General features: G+C 50.9%; 3 protein-coding genes across 3 annotated transcripts in view; 2 read left to right on the top strand and 1 right to left on the bottom strand.

The window, feature by feature from the left end:
- The window catches only part of FOXG_11847 (enniatin synthase), a gene marked incomplete at both ends in the record, with an annotated part of 9667 nt that extends 493 nt beyond the window's left edge, over window positions 1-9174 (bottom strand). The window contains one exon of the mRNA XM_018391579.1: window positions 50-9174. Within this exon, the coding sequence (XP_018250252.1) occupies window positions 50-9174 (9125 nt within the window). The remainder of the gene's footprint in view (window positions 1-49) is intronic.
- Window positions 9175-10041: 867 nt separating this feature from the next.
- On the top strand, window positions 10042-11707 carry FOXG_11846 (uncharacterized protein). The gene has a single exon (XM_018391578.1). It carries the CDS (start codon window positions 10264-10266, stop codon window positions 11632-11634), a length of 1371 nt encoding a protein of 456 aa, XP_018250251.1. The 5' UTR covers window positions 10042-10263; the 3' UTR covers window positions 11635-11707.
- Window positions 11708-12459: 752 nt separating this feature from the next.
- On the top strand, window positions 12460-17296 carry FOXG_11845 (uncharacterized protein). The gene is made up of 11 exons (XM_018391577.1): window positions 12460-12736; window positions 12811-12916; window positions 12978-13062; window positions 13129-13183; window positions 13239-13574; window positions 13625-13795; window positions 13851-14666; window positions 14736-16390; window positions 16448-16566; window positions 16620-17053; window positions 17118-17296. The coding sequence occupies exons 1-11, from the start codon at window positions 12623-12625 to the stop codon at window positions 17142-17144; spliced, it is 3918 nt and encodes a 1305-aa protein (XP_018250250.1). The 5' UTR covers window positions 12460-12622; the 3' UTR covers window positions 17145-17296.
- Window positions 17297-18131: the final 835 nt, after the last annotated feature.

Raw genomic sequence — 18131 nt, 5'->3', positions numbered from 1 at the left:
AAAGTTATGGTATGTAACACAGCATGCGAAATTTGCAGTGGCCTCTGACCAGTCTGTGCAATTGCGCTTGATCTCCTCGAATCCAAGTGTCTCGAAAGGCAAGCTTCGCAGGTATTGGTCTTGCATGTCGCGGAGCATCTGGTGATGATTATCGCCTGTGCCTATATGTGCGCGAACGGGTACGGCATTGGTGCAAGGGCCGATGATGTCCTGGCAATTGACAGGTAATCCTTGACGACCTGAGACAATGCGACCGAAGACAACGTCGCTAGACCCAGATTCCTTGGATAGGACCAACGCACAGGCAGAGTTAAACACTGTCGCCTGCGTAGCGATACTGCTTCGAATAGCTTGGCTTGGAACGCTGACAACCTTTGACAAGTGCAATGCCTTCGAAGGTGCCACCTCCCGACGACAAGCCACGTTGCTCGTATCGCTCAAGACGGTCATGGGAGAATCTTTGATCACGTCACGCCAGAACTCAAAACCCTTCTCTTGACTGTTGGCAGTGTACTCCATGTACCGCCTGAACTGCGTCGGTGGAAGAAGCGACATGCCGTTGAAGAGGATGTGAAGGTTGCGCACGATTGGCTCCAAGCTCAAACCATCATACAAAGCGTGCGATAGTCGCAGTAGTACTCGCACTGAAGATGACTGCTTGAGAATAGCGATCCGTATCAACGACTCTCCAAGACGAATGGGATCCTGCGCATGCTCATCCAGGAAATCGTTGGTAGCAGTGTTGACGTTTTGGTTGGTGACAATCGTCTCGATTGGCACGTCGAGATGCTTCAGAACCACTTGGTAGAGCTGGTCTGAAGCTAGTACAAAGACTGTTCTGAACATGTCGATGTGCTGAACCAGAGAGTGACAAGCATTGACAAGAGTAGGAGGGTCTGAGTCGACGGGGAAGTCAATGTAGAAAGGCGTAAGAGGTCGTGGGGAACCGGTTCCAGGACTGAAGAGGAAGGACTTTTGCATTTGGGTGGACTGGTAGGTGTCTTGGATTGAATCCAATGAGATGCTGAGCTGTGAGCAAATCTCTCGCTGGACGAAATCTTGTGGATCCTCGTGCGAAAGAAGTTCGAATGGGCTGTAATCGTCGACCTGTACCTCTTCATCGCCAGTCTCTGTACCAGCTGACTCGAGCTTCTTGGAAAGCTGGAACAAAACCGGGTAGTCGAAAATATCCTTGACCACTATCGTAGTATCCAGCCGACGACCAAGTCTCATGGCCAGCTTTGTCGCCATCATCGAGTGTCCACCGAGATCAAAGAAGTTATCAGTAATGCCGACTTCAATGCCAAGAAGCTTGGAAGCCTCGTCACACAAGATGATCTCAGTCTCGGTGCGAGGAGCGACACGGGCAGACCAGCCTTGTTTGTCTTGACTATTGGTCGATGTGGTGCGTGAAGCAAGGCCTTCGCGAATGACGACTGCTAGGTGAGCAAAGACGGGATTGTCGAAGACATCTTTGACAGTGACGCGGACATTGAAGCGCTGCTCAACTCGTGAGATGAGCTTCGTGGCTAAGAGAGAATGCCCACCCAGTTTGAAGAAGTCATCAGAAATCTCAACCTTCATCCCGAAAGTCGCAGTCGCCTCGTCGCAAAGTATGGCCTCGATGTCACTAATAGGGACCACTTGTGCAGGCGGCGCGGTCTGGTGCTTGGGTACAATTCGAGCCTGGCGTGCAAGTTCCTTCCTGTCGACCTTGCCATTGGGATTGAGAGGCAATTGATCCCTCACCACGATGCTGGAGGGGATCATGTACGATGGAAGCAGGGACTGCAGTCGCTCTCGAACTTGTAGCGCGGCCCGACGTCTCTGTAATCCTTGTAGCGGACGATTGGCGAGAGTAGCTGAGCTTCGAAGATGGTTGTCAGTCGGGAACTTGATCAGCGTGCGGCGAGTGTCCGAAGGCAATGGGAAGTGGTGGAAGACAGCATCAAGGGCACCGCTCTGAGACCACTGACGCGCTGCGCTGACTTCCAAGCGAAATCCAGACTCTTGAGCAAGTTGGTAAAGGTCAGGAACAGAGAGAGATGCACGACTCTCAGCAACAGAGCGGATTGCTGAGATCCAAGCGGTACCATCGAGTTTGGACTCTTCTTCTGCCTCGAGGGACTCAAAGATCTGTCGCTCAAAGTCGGTCTTGGCGAAGGGAATGTTGCTGATAGCCACGGCCTCGGAACTCTTCGAGCGTCGCAGGAAGTGCAAGAGAGAATTGCGATCCATTCGTGATGCGCCAAAGTCGACCCAAGTGCCCTTCTCAATTGTATGCACAGGCACTGAGTCGCCATCACGTATGTGCACGACAGCTGCATATCGGTACGCGCTAAGCTCATTCGTAGCATGCATGTTCTTCGGAAGAATCTCAACATGATGAACTAGATCAGGGAAGCGGTCTTGTAGTGTCGTGAAGAAAGCTGGCTCGACAAGCAATTCCTCCTCGCGTTCCTCCAACTTAGCCATCTTCTGCCTAACAGAGTTCTTGGCCGCATTGTCACCTAATGTCCTGACAGCTCTGGCAGCGAGGAAGTGCTTGTTGGTAGCGTTAGTTCGCATGTCGCCGAAGAACAGGCGCTTCACGCCGGGGAGATGAACCAAGGTATCCGCTACTTGAGCCAGGTACTCTGGTGAAGGGAAGTACTGAGCGACTGAGTTGATCACCACAAGCTCTGGGTGAAGATCACTCAATTGGCTGATGTCTTGCGCTGTACCGACATGGACCTCGGCCTTGCCGGCCAGAGATGGGACGGACTTGATAACGCTGTTGGTAAACGCGGCGGCTGACTTGGATGGCTCAAGACCCCTATAGCTTTGAAGTCCGTCGCCGAGGTTGAAAAGGATCATGCCACTACCAGTTCCCACCTCAAGGACATGACCTGGAGCCTGACCATCACGGAGCGTCTCGATAGTATCATCAAGCCACTCCTGCATCTCCGCCTTGTCAATCTCGCTCCCGTCATACATAGACGTCCAGCCCTTGAAGTCCTTTCCAATAGTAGAAGGATCAATGTCCCCAATGTCGGCATACATCTCAGTCTCAAAATGATCATGCCAGCCCTCAACCTGGTTATCGTTCGCGTCACCCTCCATAGAATGATCGAGATCGATGACGACGAAGCCAACCAAGTCTGCCTTCTCACCATCGTCCTTCTGCACGACGACAGCAGCATCGCGGACAGAGGCGTGACTGAGCATAGCAGCTTCCACCTCAGCTGACTCAATACGGTTGCCGCGGATCTTGAACTGCGTGTCCATGCGACCGAAGAACTCGATGAGGCCGTCACCTACTCGGTACCGCACGCGATCGCCTGTGCGGTATGCTCTCACTCGCTGGCCATCAACTTCGATGTAAATGAAGCGGTTCTTGTTGAGAGCTGGGTCAAAATAACCTCGCGCAAGACCATCGCCAGTGACGACGAGTTCTCCCATGACGCCGACACCAACAAGCTTCTGGTTCAGGTCGGTGACGTAAGCTCCAGAGTTATTGACAGCTCGCCCGATCGGAACACCATTGATGAACGAGTCACCAGGTGCGATAGGATACCTCGTACTCATGATACCATTCTCCGTCGGTCCATACCCATTGTAGCACTGCCCCCGAACAAGACTCTGCGCCTCGATCGCATCTTGTCCATCAAACCGATCTCCAGCAGCCATGAGGAAGTCAAGACCCCTCAAAGCATCGCGCGCATCAGTGAGATACAGCTTCAGCAACGCAGGTGCCATGCATGCAGCGTTGATCTGTTCCTTGATAAACACTTCTTGAAGTGCTTTGACGTCGAGAGTAGTCATGTAGTCAATGCAGACCAATTTTCCGCCGTTGAGGAGGGTGAAGAAGATCTCGTAGGTAGCGCCATCAAAGGCGATGTTGAACATGTGAGCCGAGCGCGGTTGGGTTGGGAAGTCGGGAATGATGTTACTTTTCATGAGACGGACGATGACGCGATGCTCGACCATGACGCCCTTGGGCCGGCCAGTGGAGCCGGAGGTGAAGAGGACGTATGCGAGACTTGTCGCAGTAGGGTTCGATGCGTCGATATGGGCATGACCATTGAGGCCGTTTGAGTCGCAATACTCCACGGCATCAGCGACACGGACAAACTCCAAGTCAGGTACCTCCAGCTCGGGAACAGGGACATCTGAGCCCAGAAGCACTATCGTAGGCCCTGGTAGGCCAGACAGGATGTCGTTCAGGCGGGCCGAGGGAGACTTGACGTCAAACGGGAGATACGCCAGGTTCGCCTTGAGGATACCGATAATCGCGACAATCGCTTCGCATGATCGTGGTGCAAGTACTCCGACTAAAGTCTCAGCTGGCATACCTCGTCGACGAAGCCATGTAGAAAGCAGGTCAGACTGACGGTCCAGCTCCGCATAAGTAAGTCGAGACGAAGAGTCCACAACGGCGAGAGAGTCTGGGTACGCAGCGACTTGTGTGCGGAAGATGTCGACCAAGCTTGCATCGCGTGGATACTGAACCTTCTTGATCCTGAGTAAATCCAAGCGCCGTAGCTCCTCAATCCCATCAGTAAGAGGAAGAACCGATATAGGAACCTGAGGCTTCTCAAGGCCATTGCGCAGAATCTGGAAAAACACGCTGACCACGTTCTCAACAGTCTCAGGCTTGAAAAGATCCGTCGCAAAGTTACAACTACCCTTGAGTCCATCTGCCTCCTGAAATAGATGGAACTCAATGTCGAACCGAGTATACGCCTTGCTAGCAACAGCCTCCGACTCAAGACCTTGGAGCTCAAACCTTCCAAGATCCTTCTGCGAGTGAACTGCAAAGATGAGCTGCGCAAGCGGTGTTCGCGAAAGATCTCTTGAGCCGGGTAGCATTGTTGACACGACGCGCTCAAAGGGGACGTCTTCGTTCTCGAATGCAGCGGTGGTAGTAGCTCGGACTTGACGGACTAAGGAGCCAAAGGTTTCTTCGTCATCGACGGTGATGCGCATGCACTGTGTGTTGACGAAGAAACCGATGATGCTCTCCAACTCCCAGCGATTTCGATTGGCGATGGGCGTGCCGATGACAGCGTCGTCAACGCCAGTGAGACGATAGTGCGCTGCGCGGAAAGCAGCCAACAGCACGGCGAATGAAGTAGTGTTATTCTCGTTGCAGAACTCTCGCAGGTTCTGGTACAGTTGCCCGTCGATAGACACTGGCACGACTCCTGCTTCACCGGATAGAAGAGCCGGACGAGGGAAGTCGGTGGGTAATTTGGCCGGTGAACAATCAGCAAGTTGTTTCTTCCAGTAGTCAAGTTGCTTCTCGTGTTCGAGCGCTTGAGCCTCCTGCTTCTGCCACATGGCAAAGTCGCTGTACTGGATGGGGAGAGGGTTTATGGCTGAAATGGGATCGCGGCCTTGAAGAGCTGCGGCATAGAGTTGGCTGAGGTCGTGCCGGAGAACGTCAATTGACCAGCCATCGGAGATAATGTGGTGCATGACGATGGAGAGGACGTAGTCGGTGTCGCTCAGGCGGATAAGAAGTGCTCTCCAGCCTGCCTCGGAAGTGAGGTCGAATGGAGTGGTCTGCTCTTGTTCCAGCAGTCGAAGGTAGTCGCCGTCTATCGCATCGACGACTCTCAGTTCCTTGGAGAGAGTCTGGTGAATAACCTGTACACCCGCGCCGTCGTGGTCCTCAAAGGTAGTGCGCAGGGTCTCGTGGCGCTGCTCCAAGGCCATCAAAGCACGACTCAGTGCATCAATGTCTACCAATCCTCGCATGCGAACAGCGTAGGGAATAAGATACCATAGAGCGCCGACCTCAAGCTGATCCAGGAACCAGAGTCGACCTTGAGAGTAAGACTGCTCAACAGGTCCGTCGCGAGTCGTCGTTGGGATGAGGGTATATGGCACAGCGCTACCGTTGACAATAGCCTCAAGGCCAGCGAGAGTAGGGTTCTGATAGATGTCAGAGACCTTGAGCTCTATACCTGCTGACCGAGCCATGTTGACCATCTTGATGGCAGTGATGGAGTGGCCGCCCAGCTCAAAGAAGGTTGACCCAATGTTGGCAGCGCCAGATTCGAGACCCAGGCATTGGCACCATACCTCCTCCAGCTTGGATCGGCTGCTTGTTGTTGGAGAGCTCAATTGAGATGGTCGGGAGCTGGTTCCTTGGAGCTGCTGGGCCAAGATGTCGCGACCGATAGAGCGAAGCTTTCGTCTGTCGACCTTGCCAGTGGCGGTGCGAGGAATATGTTGCATGCTGATGTAGCACGATGGGATGGAATGACGGGGGAGCACCTGCTCCAGTTTCGCACTCATGTCCTTGGTAGCAGCCAGATCTAGGATGGTGGCATCTCCTGCGGCCTCGGTTCCCTTAGAGACTATCAAGAATGCGACGAGAACAGTGATCGTAGGCGAGTCCGATGTCTTGACAGCTTCAACAACAATTGACATGTCGTCAGGTAATTGCTGTCGGAGATGAGTCTCGACTGCACCAAGCTCAACGCGCTGTCCTCTGATCTTGACCTGCGAGTCCATGCGACCGAGACAAACGACAGTGCCATCGGATGCATAACGCGCAAGATCACCAGTTCTGTAGAACCTTAACCCGTTGGGTAGCTGTTTGGAAGGGTACCATGCTGGAACTGTTGAGAAGAAGGGCGACTTCTCTGTTGGTGGAGGAATGATGTAGTCGCGCGCAATGCCTGGACTCTCAATAACGAGCTCACCAATCGCGCCAATGGGGACTAGACGGTTGGGATCGCTGGGATCGATGATCCAAGAGTGCGCGCCAACTGAGCGGCCGATGTTGTTTGGGTCAGCCCCTGATGAACTAATGTTGCCGACGAAACAGATGGAAGAACTCTCGCTCTGGCCGTAGCCATCTAAGAGTTGAACGCGAGGAGCCCAGATGGCGTTGACAGAGGGTGACATCTGCTCGCCAACTAGCACCAAAGTCTGCAGTCCAGGGACATCTTCAGGCTGAAACGTGCCCATGTAAGATGGTGTCGCCATCATCCAATTGACATTGGTCCTGTTGATGAAAGCAGGAACATTGTTCATGCGATCGTCATCAGAGGGAATACATACGCAGCCGCCGTGGATCAGAGTCGTCATAATCTCAAGAAGACACGCGCCAAATGCATGAGATCCAAACTGAAGAGCGCGCGTGTCGCTGTTGATACCGAGTGCAGACCCGAATTTGAGGGCACAAGAAGAAAAGGCTCGATGCTCGATCATGATGCCCTTGGGATCGCCCGTGCTGCCAGATGTGAAGATAACATAGGCCAGGTCCTCTGGAGTAACCGTGGCAAGAACAAGATCCGAAGCAAAGGCGCAAGTGCAAATGAGCGATTGGACAAGCTCATCATCAACAACAATACATCGCTCGATAATGCCTCGCACTTTGCCACTGTAAAGCTTGGAAGTAAGCGCCACTGTCGCGCCCGTCTGCCCAACGACCTGCGCTACTCTAGCAGGCGGATCATTCGGATCAATGAGCGTAAAAGCATGGCCAGCTTTCATGACGGCTAGCATTGAAGCGACGACCCATTTTGACTTCTCAAAGTAAATCGGGAGTATCGCATTCTCTTGGTCTTGGGTGCTGAACTTGATGAGCGCAGCTAGGCGGGAGGTGATGTTGTCGAGCTCGGAGTAAGTCCATTCTCCGTCCCAAGCGCAAACCGCAGCTTTGCTGGGAGAGAGAGAAGCTGTTTTGAGCATCTCTTTGTGGATGAGGGTGTTCTGTGAAGGGATGGGGTGTGAGTTCCAGCTCTGGATCTCAGCTTGATCCTCTGGTGTTAAAATGTTGACTTCGCCCGCAGATGGTAGCTTATCTGGCGAGTCTCGTAGGCGCTGGATCAAATGACCTAGTTGTCGCAGGAGGCGAGCTATTTGCTGGGAGTCGATGAAGCTCCTGTCATATCTGGCAACGATTGATACCCCATCACGGATCATTTGACAGTGGAGTAACAGAGCGCGATTGGTGCAGGGCATGAATAGCTCAGACTCTCCAGTCTTCTGGTGAAGCTCACAAGAAGAGGCCTGCCCAGTTTCACCATCAGTGACGAGCAGAACGGTTTGGAATCCGCAAGCAGCAGAGCCATCATCCCCAGTGGAAGCGATGTTGCGAAGACCGACATCTGCAAACTGGTGGGTGGCATCACCGTTGGCATTGACTGCGCTGATGATCTCTGACAGAGACTGATCAAAAGTGCAGTGTACGCGGAAAGGGACAACAGTCCGTGTTGGGCCATTTGCCAGCAGCTGCTGTTGCTCTGTCACTACGCCGAACAACGCCTCGGGCGAGTGCGTGTAGCGTGACAAGAGAATCGCAAGCGCAGTTCGGCAGACAGCTATACTGGGCCAGGTCGACTGAGCCGAGGCTGTGAAACAGATATGCTGCTCTGCCCTTGCGTTGGGACAGGGAACAGCCAAGGGAGAAGTCAAGTGCGGAAACGCTGACGCATTCAGATCACTCAAGTAGTCCTCCCAGAACTGAGTCGCAGGATGAATACCGCCAGTTTCAGGAGTCTTCGACCCATCAGTAGGAGTCAACGACAGACCATCATCCTCAGGATCCGAAGACTCAGGCGTGTAGGGCCTGTTGGAGAGTTCATCATGCCCATGCTTGTAAGCCTTCAGAACTCTTCCAAGAATCAGCTCTTGAAAGGTGCTATCGACTAGGGCATGGCTGAAAGTCCAGACGAGGAGCTTCTTCTTTCCAATAGGGTCTTCAAGAAGAACAAATCTGTTGCAACGAGGCCCAGAGGCCGCAGCTGCTGCTTCATCCTGCACAACGGCATCTTTCTGATCAACAGATGTACAAAACATCCATGAGAAGACAAAGCTGTCTCTCAAGACAACCTGATACGAATCTCCGCTCGAGGAAGTAAACGCGCATGTTCTCAGGGCAGGAGTTCGGTTGATGGTATCTTTCCAAGCAGCAGCCAAGTTTGAGATATCAATATCATTGCTGATCTCATAGGCAACATGGCCAATGGAGCGTTGGTTGTTACTACCAGCGCAGTCAATGACATCCTGTTGGAACGCCGTGCTGGGGAGGATATTCTCGATTCTATCTCGGCCTAGACCGAAAGAACGAGTGACTTCCTCGACAAGAGTGTCGGTGTGACTAGCATCGTCACTGGGCAGCAACAAAGGCATGACTGGTTGTGTAGAGCCACTCTTGGTGTTGAGTGATGTCATGTTGAATGTAAGAGAAGTGTTTGAAATTGAAGGATTGTCCGACTGAGTAACATGGGGGTTTGAGTAGGCAATAAGAGTCTCCCACCAAAGTCACAGCTTGTACAAGCTGATAGGATAGAATGCTGCAGTATCTCTGGGTAAACCAATCCTGCTGGCTGTCAACCTTTTCTGTATATACCTCAACTGCAGGAATGCAGCGCACCATGCAGCAATTCTCGTGTTGGCACCATATCTGAGCCAACATTACGTGCTCCTTATCAAAGAGGCACATCGGCATCCCAAAGTTCCCAGGATGATCATCCAATGTCTAAGGCTCTGGATGCTTCCATCATGAGGTCTCATCAAAAGATCCTGCGAGGCGTATTCTGTCTCATCCAGCCTCGCACGATGTTACTCGCTGTCATTTCTCGACGGCATCACAGCCTGCAAGTTTACTGCAATGCTATTTTCAGCTGACCTGCTGATCCTTCATATGATTCAGATTCTGGCAGATCCTGATCCTGCAATTGGGTGAGTGCACTGATTGGCTACCACGGGTTATTCTGCAGGGAGTGATAATGGGTGTTTGTGGCGCTGACCTGCATAAGTAGGGCTTACTCTCGGCTGAATCCTACAGCCCGCGGGAGGGGGCGGGAGAGAGACAGGCCAATCAGTCTGACATTATAATCTGCATACTAAATCGTCCCGTGTCTCGGTAGTACGCGGTTTACAAATCTATGCGAGCCGGTCAATTGCCGGTGGTGGTCAATTGCCGAATTTAGTAGTTTACTTAGCAGTTGAGGGTGATGCCTTGTTATAAGGTAGGCTAGTAAAGGGCCAAGATGCTATTTACTATTTACAGTATTAAAATATTACTAATTAGTTACAAATGAATTTACAAAAATAGTAATAGTAGTCTAAAATAATTCCAGATATCTTTGCATTACCCTTTATGTCACCCTGTATAGCAAATGCCCTCCTGTCTCCTCGTTTCACTACCTCTATCACACATTAAAGCCGTAAACAAAACACACACTTACACATCAAGTCCTTTACCAGCACTCAATCTCTCCAACTTGTTCTGAAAAGGCATGACCATTTGCAAGCACCATGGCTTCCCAAGAACACCCTAGCTGGTTGAAGGCCCTCCTAGCCGACACAAGGCCGCCCCCAAAGCTATTCGCCTGGTCTCCCGCCAACATCCAGCCAAAGCTTGATGAAGGCATTGACATGGGAAGTTCCAACAGTGATGAAGAGTACGACAACGATGTCTGTGTCGATCCTTCAACAGAATCTGATGAGCGCATCTATATCATCGGCCCTGGCAACGTTGGCCGATTGTACGCAACTCACATGGCTCGCCATCCCAAGGCACTCCCCATCACCCTAGTCGTTCATCGAAAGGAACTGCTATCGCAGTGGGCGTCGTGTGAAGGCGTCGGGCTCGCAGACCTAACCAGCGGCAAACTCTTCCTCAACAAACGCTTCACCGTTGAGTGGTGGACCGAAACAAGACCTCACTACGGTCCTGTGAAAGAAGTCGCAGGCGGAAAGAAACTTCACAACATCTTCATCTCCACAAAGGCAGAAGCTGGACTCGCAGAAGCAGATCGCATTCGTCGCTACCTTGGGAGATGCAGCTCTATCGTTTTTGCTCAGAACGGAGTCTGCAAACTCTGGCCTCCCCACGGCCCTTTATACATCTCTCATCGATACCCGAGCGGTGATCCTCCAACATTCTCCGCATGTGTCGTGAGTCATGGGGTTGCATCGGCAGGTCCTTTCCTGAGCGTCCATGCGGCTCCGGCTGACGCATACATCGGGCCTGTGTTCTGGACATCTGATCCCAAATCGCCGTGGGAGCAGCCATTGGATGACTTCTTTATCCGGCATATTGCCACAACACCGCTTGTGAACACGAAGCAGGTGTCCTCCGGGGAGATTTGGCTCCTTCAGCTGGAGAAGTTGGTCATGAATGCGGCAATCAATCCACTCACGGCTCTACTGCGCTGCAAGACGGGGGAATTGTTTACATCCTATGACTCGGATGATCCTTTGACACGGGTGATCGATAAGCTCCTCTGGCAAACAAGTGCTGTTATCCAAGGTCTTATTGACCACGATACGAGCCGCAGCGTTATCACTTCCTACGCTGAACAAATTCTACGACATGGGCCGGACTGCAATCTGCAGCAAAGCGATTCCAAGGTCCGAAAGAAGTTGATAGAGAGGTTCTCACAGCCAATCTTGAAGTCAAAGCTTTATGCATTTGGTCTCAAGATATTTGAACATCGTAGCTCTATGCTACAGGATATAGAGGCTGGAAGGAAGACTGAGATTCGGGACTTCAATGGTTGGATTGTAGACATGGCTTGTTTTTTGGGTACAGATCTAGATGTTAGCGTGCACAGGGGCTTAATTGGGTTAGTTGAGCGCTGTGAGAGCTTGGATAAGGTGGAGTTGGGTAGAGCATTGCTGTAATACAGGTAGATTAGGCCTAGACTACTGTAAATATCTTAATATTATTACCTAACTTAATTTTTAATACGCTGGATTAATTATAATATTCTTATCTACTATTTTATCAGGTTATTTCGCATTCTACTACCAATAGCTTGGAACAGCATTTTATTAATTGGCAATGCGTAGTTGCCGTAGTAGTCCATACTCCGGCTCGCCCAAAGCAGACAAGCAGTAAATCCAAACCTCCCTGTACGGAGAATCCTTGCCTCACATCAGCATGAGACCACCTCGTATTCCCAATCGGGCATTATACGAGCGGCGATCGACATGTCATCACAAACTCAATTTTGCCTATCACATCACATTCACGCGCCAATCTGCGACTTGTCTAAAAGAAAAGACGGGCCATTAAACCTGCCGCCAGGGATGGCCACGGAGTAAAATGGAAAATTCCGATTGGACTGCAAGGGAATGTTCTAAGACAAGACAGTGGACCACTGCCGACGAGCGCTCCGAGCCGTAACTCAACTTAATTCCCCGCCTGACAGCATTAGCTGGCCTCACTCCCTCATCTCAACCATCAACCGCTACTTCATACCACTCCCGATTATGTACTTCACCGCCACGTTGAAGAAATCAAGAAATTTCTAGACGTATCATCTCATGTAAGAAACCGCTACTGCACTCCCCGCTGAGACAATCACCCGGCAAGTCTCTGTGCCGACATTCCTTTCCTTTGTTCCATGCAGTCATCATGCGACGCCCAGAAGAATCCCACTCCCTTTTCTGCGCCGTGCTGACGCATGGAAATCCTTCGCTATGTCTTAAAATATAGCGGGTCCTCGGACTCTGGGTAGATTCCGACGGGAAAATATGCGTGTCCGCGCGCCCGACCAAGGGACGGTATTTGTCGTTTCCCCCAGTTGCGTCTGGGGCAACATACAGTACTGTTGAGTGAGAAGAGAGGCTTGACGCTTGCAAACCATTTCTCTGTCACGCATTCACTATGGGAAAACGAACAGCGGAGAATTCAGCGCCGAATGGGGAGGGTGAGGAGAAGCATCCTGAGATGGGCGTTGATGGACGTCCTGAGAGAGAACCTACCTTTCAGGATTATATGGTATGACAACGACAGCGCCATCAAGTTGAAGCAAGTATATGCAGCTAATACCAAAAACTTCTTCTGTTATGTAGAGAGTTTTTAAGTATGCCTCCAAATGGGACCTCCTGGCATATATCGTCGGTGTAATAGCCTCGATCGGTGTCGGCATAACCCTGCCTTTGCTGAACATTGTTTTCGGTAAGTGAACAAATGAGGCCTGACTTTGAAGTTTGATACTAATGAGTCCGTCGAACTGTAGGTCAATTCGCTAGCAAGTTCTCTGACTATGCTGGCACCGAAACGCTTCCGGGCGATGAGTTCCGCTCAAAGCTTAGCGAACTTTGGTGAGTTTAACCCGCGATACGAAAATGCTAGTTTTCGCTTGAGATCTCTAATACCCATCGCGATAGTCTGTACTTGCTTGGTCTCTTCCTCGGTCGCCTTGTGCTGGGCTACATCAACAACGTACGTTCTTTGTCTCAGTGTATTGTTTCTACTACATTTTCTTACCAATTCTCAGTTCGCATTTCGTATGACCGGTGTGAGAATAACCTCCGCCATTCGTCAGGATTACTTCACGGCATTGTTCTCGCAAAGTGTCCATGTACTGGACTCTATGCCCCCTGGATACGCGACCACAATCATCACGACCACTGGAAACACTCTGCAGCTTGGAATTTCTGAGAAGTTGGGTGTTTTTGTGGAGTACAATGCCACAATGATCGCTTCAATCATCGTCGCGTTCATCTACAGCTGGCAGCTCTCTCTCGTGACATTCACTGCCGTCGTCTTCATCACTTTCAGTGTCAGCCTGGTACTTCCTTACATTACCAAGGGCCAGACGAACCAGACCAAAGTATGTACCGATTCTTCGATCCTGCAAGATGTCGCTGATGCAAGAGTTAGTCCGAAGCTCTGGCGATGTCTGTAGCTAGCGAAGCCATGAGCGGCTTTCGAATGATTGTCGCTTACGGCGCCGAATCACGCATTGGTAACAAGTACGGCAAATTCGTTGAAGAGGCAAAGAAGCATGCGCAATTTGCTGGCCCGTTTATCGCGCTTCAATATGGCTTAGTGGTATGTCCTAAACAGCCTTTCTGTACTGCAATCTGCTAACGTGACATGAATGCAGTTCTTCAGCAGTTACGCTGCATTTGGCCTCGCATTCTGGTACGGAACCAGGCTTTTACTCGACGATAAGATCAATCAGCTCGGAGCAATCATTGTCGTCTTGTTCTCTGTCATGATGATTGTGACGGCAATGGAAAGAATCTCTACGCCGCTTCTAGCAGTTAGCAAAGCGACAGTCGCAGCTTGCGAGTTCTTCACGGTTATTGATGCACCCCGACCTGAGCCAGGCCATCTCACCGACCCAGATGTGTCTGCGACAGAAGACATCGTCTTGGAGGACGTCACTTTCGCTTACCCCAGTCGACCGCACGTCAAGATCCTCGATAACCTCAATCTGCGAATTGAAACAGGCAAGGTCACGGCGATTGTCGGCCCCTCTGGCTCAGGCAAGAGTACAATCGTCGGTCTTGTCGAGCGATGGTACAGTCTCAAAGACCAGTACGTCATCTCCAAACCAGTCGAGAAGCCGGCGAAGGGTGACACCGATAAGAAGAAGAATGGCGACAAAGAGGAGGACGAGCAAGAGTTACAGGAGCTTTCGTTCGCAGGAGACGAAACAGGACCGCCTGTTGAGCTCCGTGGCCGAATTTCTACATGTGGCCACTTTCTTGATGACATCAACGTCAAGTGGTGGCGATCGCAGATCGGACTTGTCCAGCAGGAACCATTCCTCTTCAATGACACCATCTACAGCAACGTTCTCAATGGTCTCATCGGTACAAAGTGGGAGAATGAGCCTGAAGAGAAGAAGAGGGAGATGGTGCATGAGGCATGCAAGGAGGCATTTGCAGACGAGTTCATTGAGAAACTTCCCGAGGTACGTCAGATCACCCATTGCCAACTTTGGTGCTTCAAGCAAAATACTAACCTTTTCCTCTCACTATAGGGCTACAACACCGCCGTCGGCGAAGTCGGCATCAAACTTTCAGGCGGCCAACGTCAACGCATCGCCATTGCCCGCGCCATAATCCGACGTCCCGCAATCCTCATCCTCGACGAAGCCACAAGCGCAATCGACGTCCGCGGCGAACGCATCGTACAAGCAGCCCTCGACCGAGCCTCCAGGAACAGAACAACAATCGTTATCGCACATCGCCTTTCTACTATCAAGAAGGCTGATAGGATTGTTGTTCTGCGACAGGGACAGGTTATTCAGTCTGGTACTCATGATGGGCTCTTGACTGATGAGACTGGTCTTTATTATAATCTCGTCAATGCTCAGGCGTTGTCGTTGGGAGAACAGAAGGGGGAGAATGAGGTGCTTGTTAAGGAGGAGCGGTCGTCTTCTGTTCATGAGAAGGCACACACCGAGTCCACCATCGAAGACAAACCCCAAGAGAAGAAAGCCAAAAACAAAGGCCTTCTCTCTAGCTTCGGACGCTTCTTCTACGAGACCAAGTCCAACTGGTGGATGATGGCCCTAACCCTCTTCTTCTCCGCCTGCGCCGGCGCAGCAGTTCCCTTCCAAGCCTGGCTCTTCGCCAAAGTCATCATAGTCTTCGGCTACCTTCCCGACGAGTCCAAGGTCAGAAGCGAAAGTTCCTTCTGGTCGCTCATGTGGACTGTCCTCGCTATTTCCGCTGGTCTTGCGTACTGCGCTACTTTCTTCTTGTCGACGCGCACTGCGAGCACTATTCGTGCCAAGTACCAGAAGCAGTACTTTTTGTCTATCTTGCATCAGAAGGTTGCGTTCTTTGATCATGATGATCACTCACAGGGGACCATGGCTGCCAGGAGCGCTGAGGATCCGCGTCAGCTTGAGGAGCTGTTGGGGTCGAACATGGCAAGTGTGTTTATTGCCCTGTGGACTCTGATGGGAACTATCGCCATCGCACTGGCTTTTGCATGGAAGCTCGCCCTCGTGTCTCTTTGTGTAGTTGTCCCCATCCTCCTCGCCGCTGGGTATTGGCGAATGCGGTATGAGATCAAGTTCGAAGAGATGAACAATGCCGTATTCGTCGACAGCTCCAAGTTCGCGTCCGAAGCAATTGGTGCATTCCGTACAGTAGCATCTTTCACTCTCGAAGGTGCTATCTGCGATCAATTCCGCACCCTCAACAGCAACCATGTCAAGGACGCCTTCAAAAAGGCTCGGTGGGTGAGCTTGCTGTATGCCTTCTCCGACAGCGCAACAATAGGATGCCAGGCTATCGTACTGTACTACGGCGGCCGTCTTCTCCTCAGCGGGGAGTATGACCTAGAGAGCTTCTTCGTGTGCTTCATGTCTGTCTTGAACGCGGGCGAGACAACTGGGCGCGCACTGAGCTTTGGCCCCAACGTCGCTCAAGTACGCGCTGCTGCCAATCGTATCCTTGGATTGAGGGATAGTCAGGTGAAGGACGGATCTGAAGCTACTGGCGCACAGTTCATTTCTCATGGCGATGGTATGAAGATTGAACTGGACAACATTCACTTCAAGTATCCTACTCGTGACGTGCCTGTCTTCCAGGGCCTCAGTCTCACGATTGAGAAGGGCCAGTTCGCTGCTCTTGTTGGCGCGTCAGGCAGTGGAAAGAGTAGCATCGTCTCTCTTCTTGAAAGGTACGCAGACACTTCTTGGCATGTTTGTGATGAATGCTGACATGATGCCATTAACAGATTCTACGACCCTAATCACGGTCGCATCCTCTGCAATGGTCAAGACATCGCCGCCAACAACGTCTACACGTACCGTCGTCATCTCTCTCTTGTTGCTCAAGAGTCAAGCTTGTTCCAAGGTATGTCAAACAGATCGCACCATTATAAAATGACGTAGCTAATTTTCTTACAGGCACATTACGAGAGAACATCCTCCTCGGCGTGGAGGATAATGTCGACGACGCAACTGTCCATCGCGTATGTCAAGAAGCATCAATCCACGAGTTCATCATGTCCCTCCCAGAAGGATACCAAACCCAGGTAGGTTCACGTGGCGTGACCCTCTCAGGTGGTCAACGACAGCGCGTCGCTATCGCCCGGGCTTTGATGCGAAACCCTGATATCTTGCTCCTCGACGAAGCGACAAGTTCTCTTGATTCGGAGAGTGAGAGGCTGGTTCAAGAGGCTTTTGAGCGCGCTGGCAAAGGGCGCACTATGGTCGTCGTTGCTCATCGTCTTGCGACGGTGCAAAATGCCGACGTGATCTTTGTTCTTGGTGAGGGCAAGTTGATTGAGAAGGGGAGCCATCGGGAGTTACTGGCTGCGCGTGGTATTTACTGGCAAATGGTAAGTCTTTTCGTGCCCTGGAATTACAGGCCCTTAATTGAGCTGCGTGCTGACTTCAAAACAGTGTCAAAGCCAGGCTTTGGATAAGTAGATGTCATGTTGAGTTTTGCCGCTGCCGCAAAACCTTACCGTGTTTGTCTTTACTGTATTTTAATTCATTGAGATATGCCGATATCTACGTCATTCCAACACCTCTTGTGATCTAGCCCAGATGTCAGCCACCGTTTCAGTTTGCGTCATCAAAGAGCCTAATCTCTATGGTGCTGCCACTCGTGTCTCACATTTTAGTAAAGCGAGTCGATGTAGAGCAAGCCGATGACGGAATAATTTGATCGGAACTATATGATACTCTATATAATGTAGCTGGGATTAGGGGCTCGTGCCTAAACCTTTACACGGCGACTCAATTACTAGCTAATTACAAAAACAAAATATATTAGTATTCTATCCAAGAGAGTTATTGAATCTCCTGGGTACTGGGTGGCATATGCCGAATAAAATGTATTCCAGTATGATTGGTGGCAACGATACTGCCAACTCGACGTCGTGAATACTGATCCAATTGAGCGAGAGGTTTTCATGCTGGTTCAATTACACACTAGCTATGCGGTTCTTGGATATAGAGTCAAAGGATCGTTAGAACTTGCCCAACTGCCCATCAGAATCCTTTCGGAGTCGTGAAAAATACCTCGTTCTGGATCATGGACACAAACCATGTTAAATATCGTAAACATCTCACAACATACGAACGTTCTTTCCGTTGGCTGAGAAAATAGTATTAATTTCGTTCAAGGCAAAACCTCTTATTGACAGTACTTTGAAGACAAATAGTTCATCACTAACAACCTTGACCAACTAGCTGGCCATCTCTCTAACAATAATAACCCAATTGGCAGTATCACGGTCGTCACTGGGACTACCGGGAATAATTGGAACCCTGTACGTATTAGCGCATGACTGTCATACAATGAAGGCTCCAGAAACAAGGACTTACCCGTCATGCCCGTTCCACCTCGAATTGTCCTTCAGCTCGATGCATGTGTTAGATTCCGCATTCTTCAGTCTATCGATTTTATCA

The sequence above is a fragment of the Fusarium oxysporum genome, chromosome 10 (assembly GCF_000149955.1).
Source record: "Fusarium oxysporum f. sp. lycopersici 4287 chromosome 10, whole genome shotgun sequence".
NCBI lineage: Eukaryota > Fungi > Ascomycota > Sordariomycetes > Hypocreales > Nectriaceae > Fusarium > Fusarium oxysporum.
This window is presented reverse-complemented; position numbering and strand designations above follow the sequence as displayed.

What these genes read in the sequence shown, in the direction of transcription:
- FOXG_11846 (XM_018391578.1), top strand. Translation starts at nt 10,264, where the DNA reads ATGGCTTCCCAAGAACACCCTAGCTGGTTGAAGGCCCTCCTAGCCGAC.
- FOXG_11845 (XM_018391577.1), top strand. Translation starts at nt 12,623, where the DNA reads ATGGGAAAACGAACAGCGGAGAATTCAGCGCCGAATGGGGAGGGTGAG. An exon ending in GCCAGACGAACCAGACCAAA is followed by an intron (nt 13,575 to 13,624) that starts GTATGTACCGAT and finishes TGCAAGAGTTAG; the next exon opens with TCCGAAGCTCTGGCGATGTC. An exon ending in ATCGTCTCTCTTCTTGAAAG is followed by an intron (nt 16,391 to 16,447) that starts GTACGCAGACAC and finishes TGCCATTAACAG; the next exon opens with ATTCTACGACCCTAATCACG.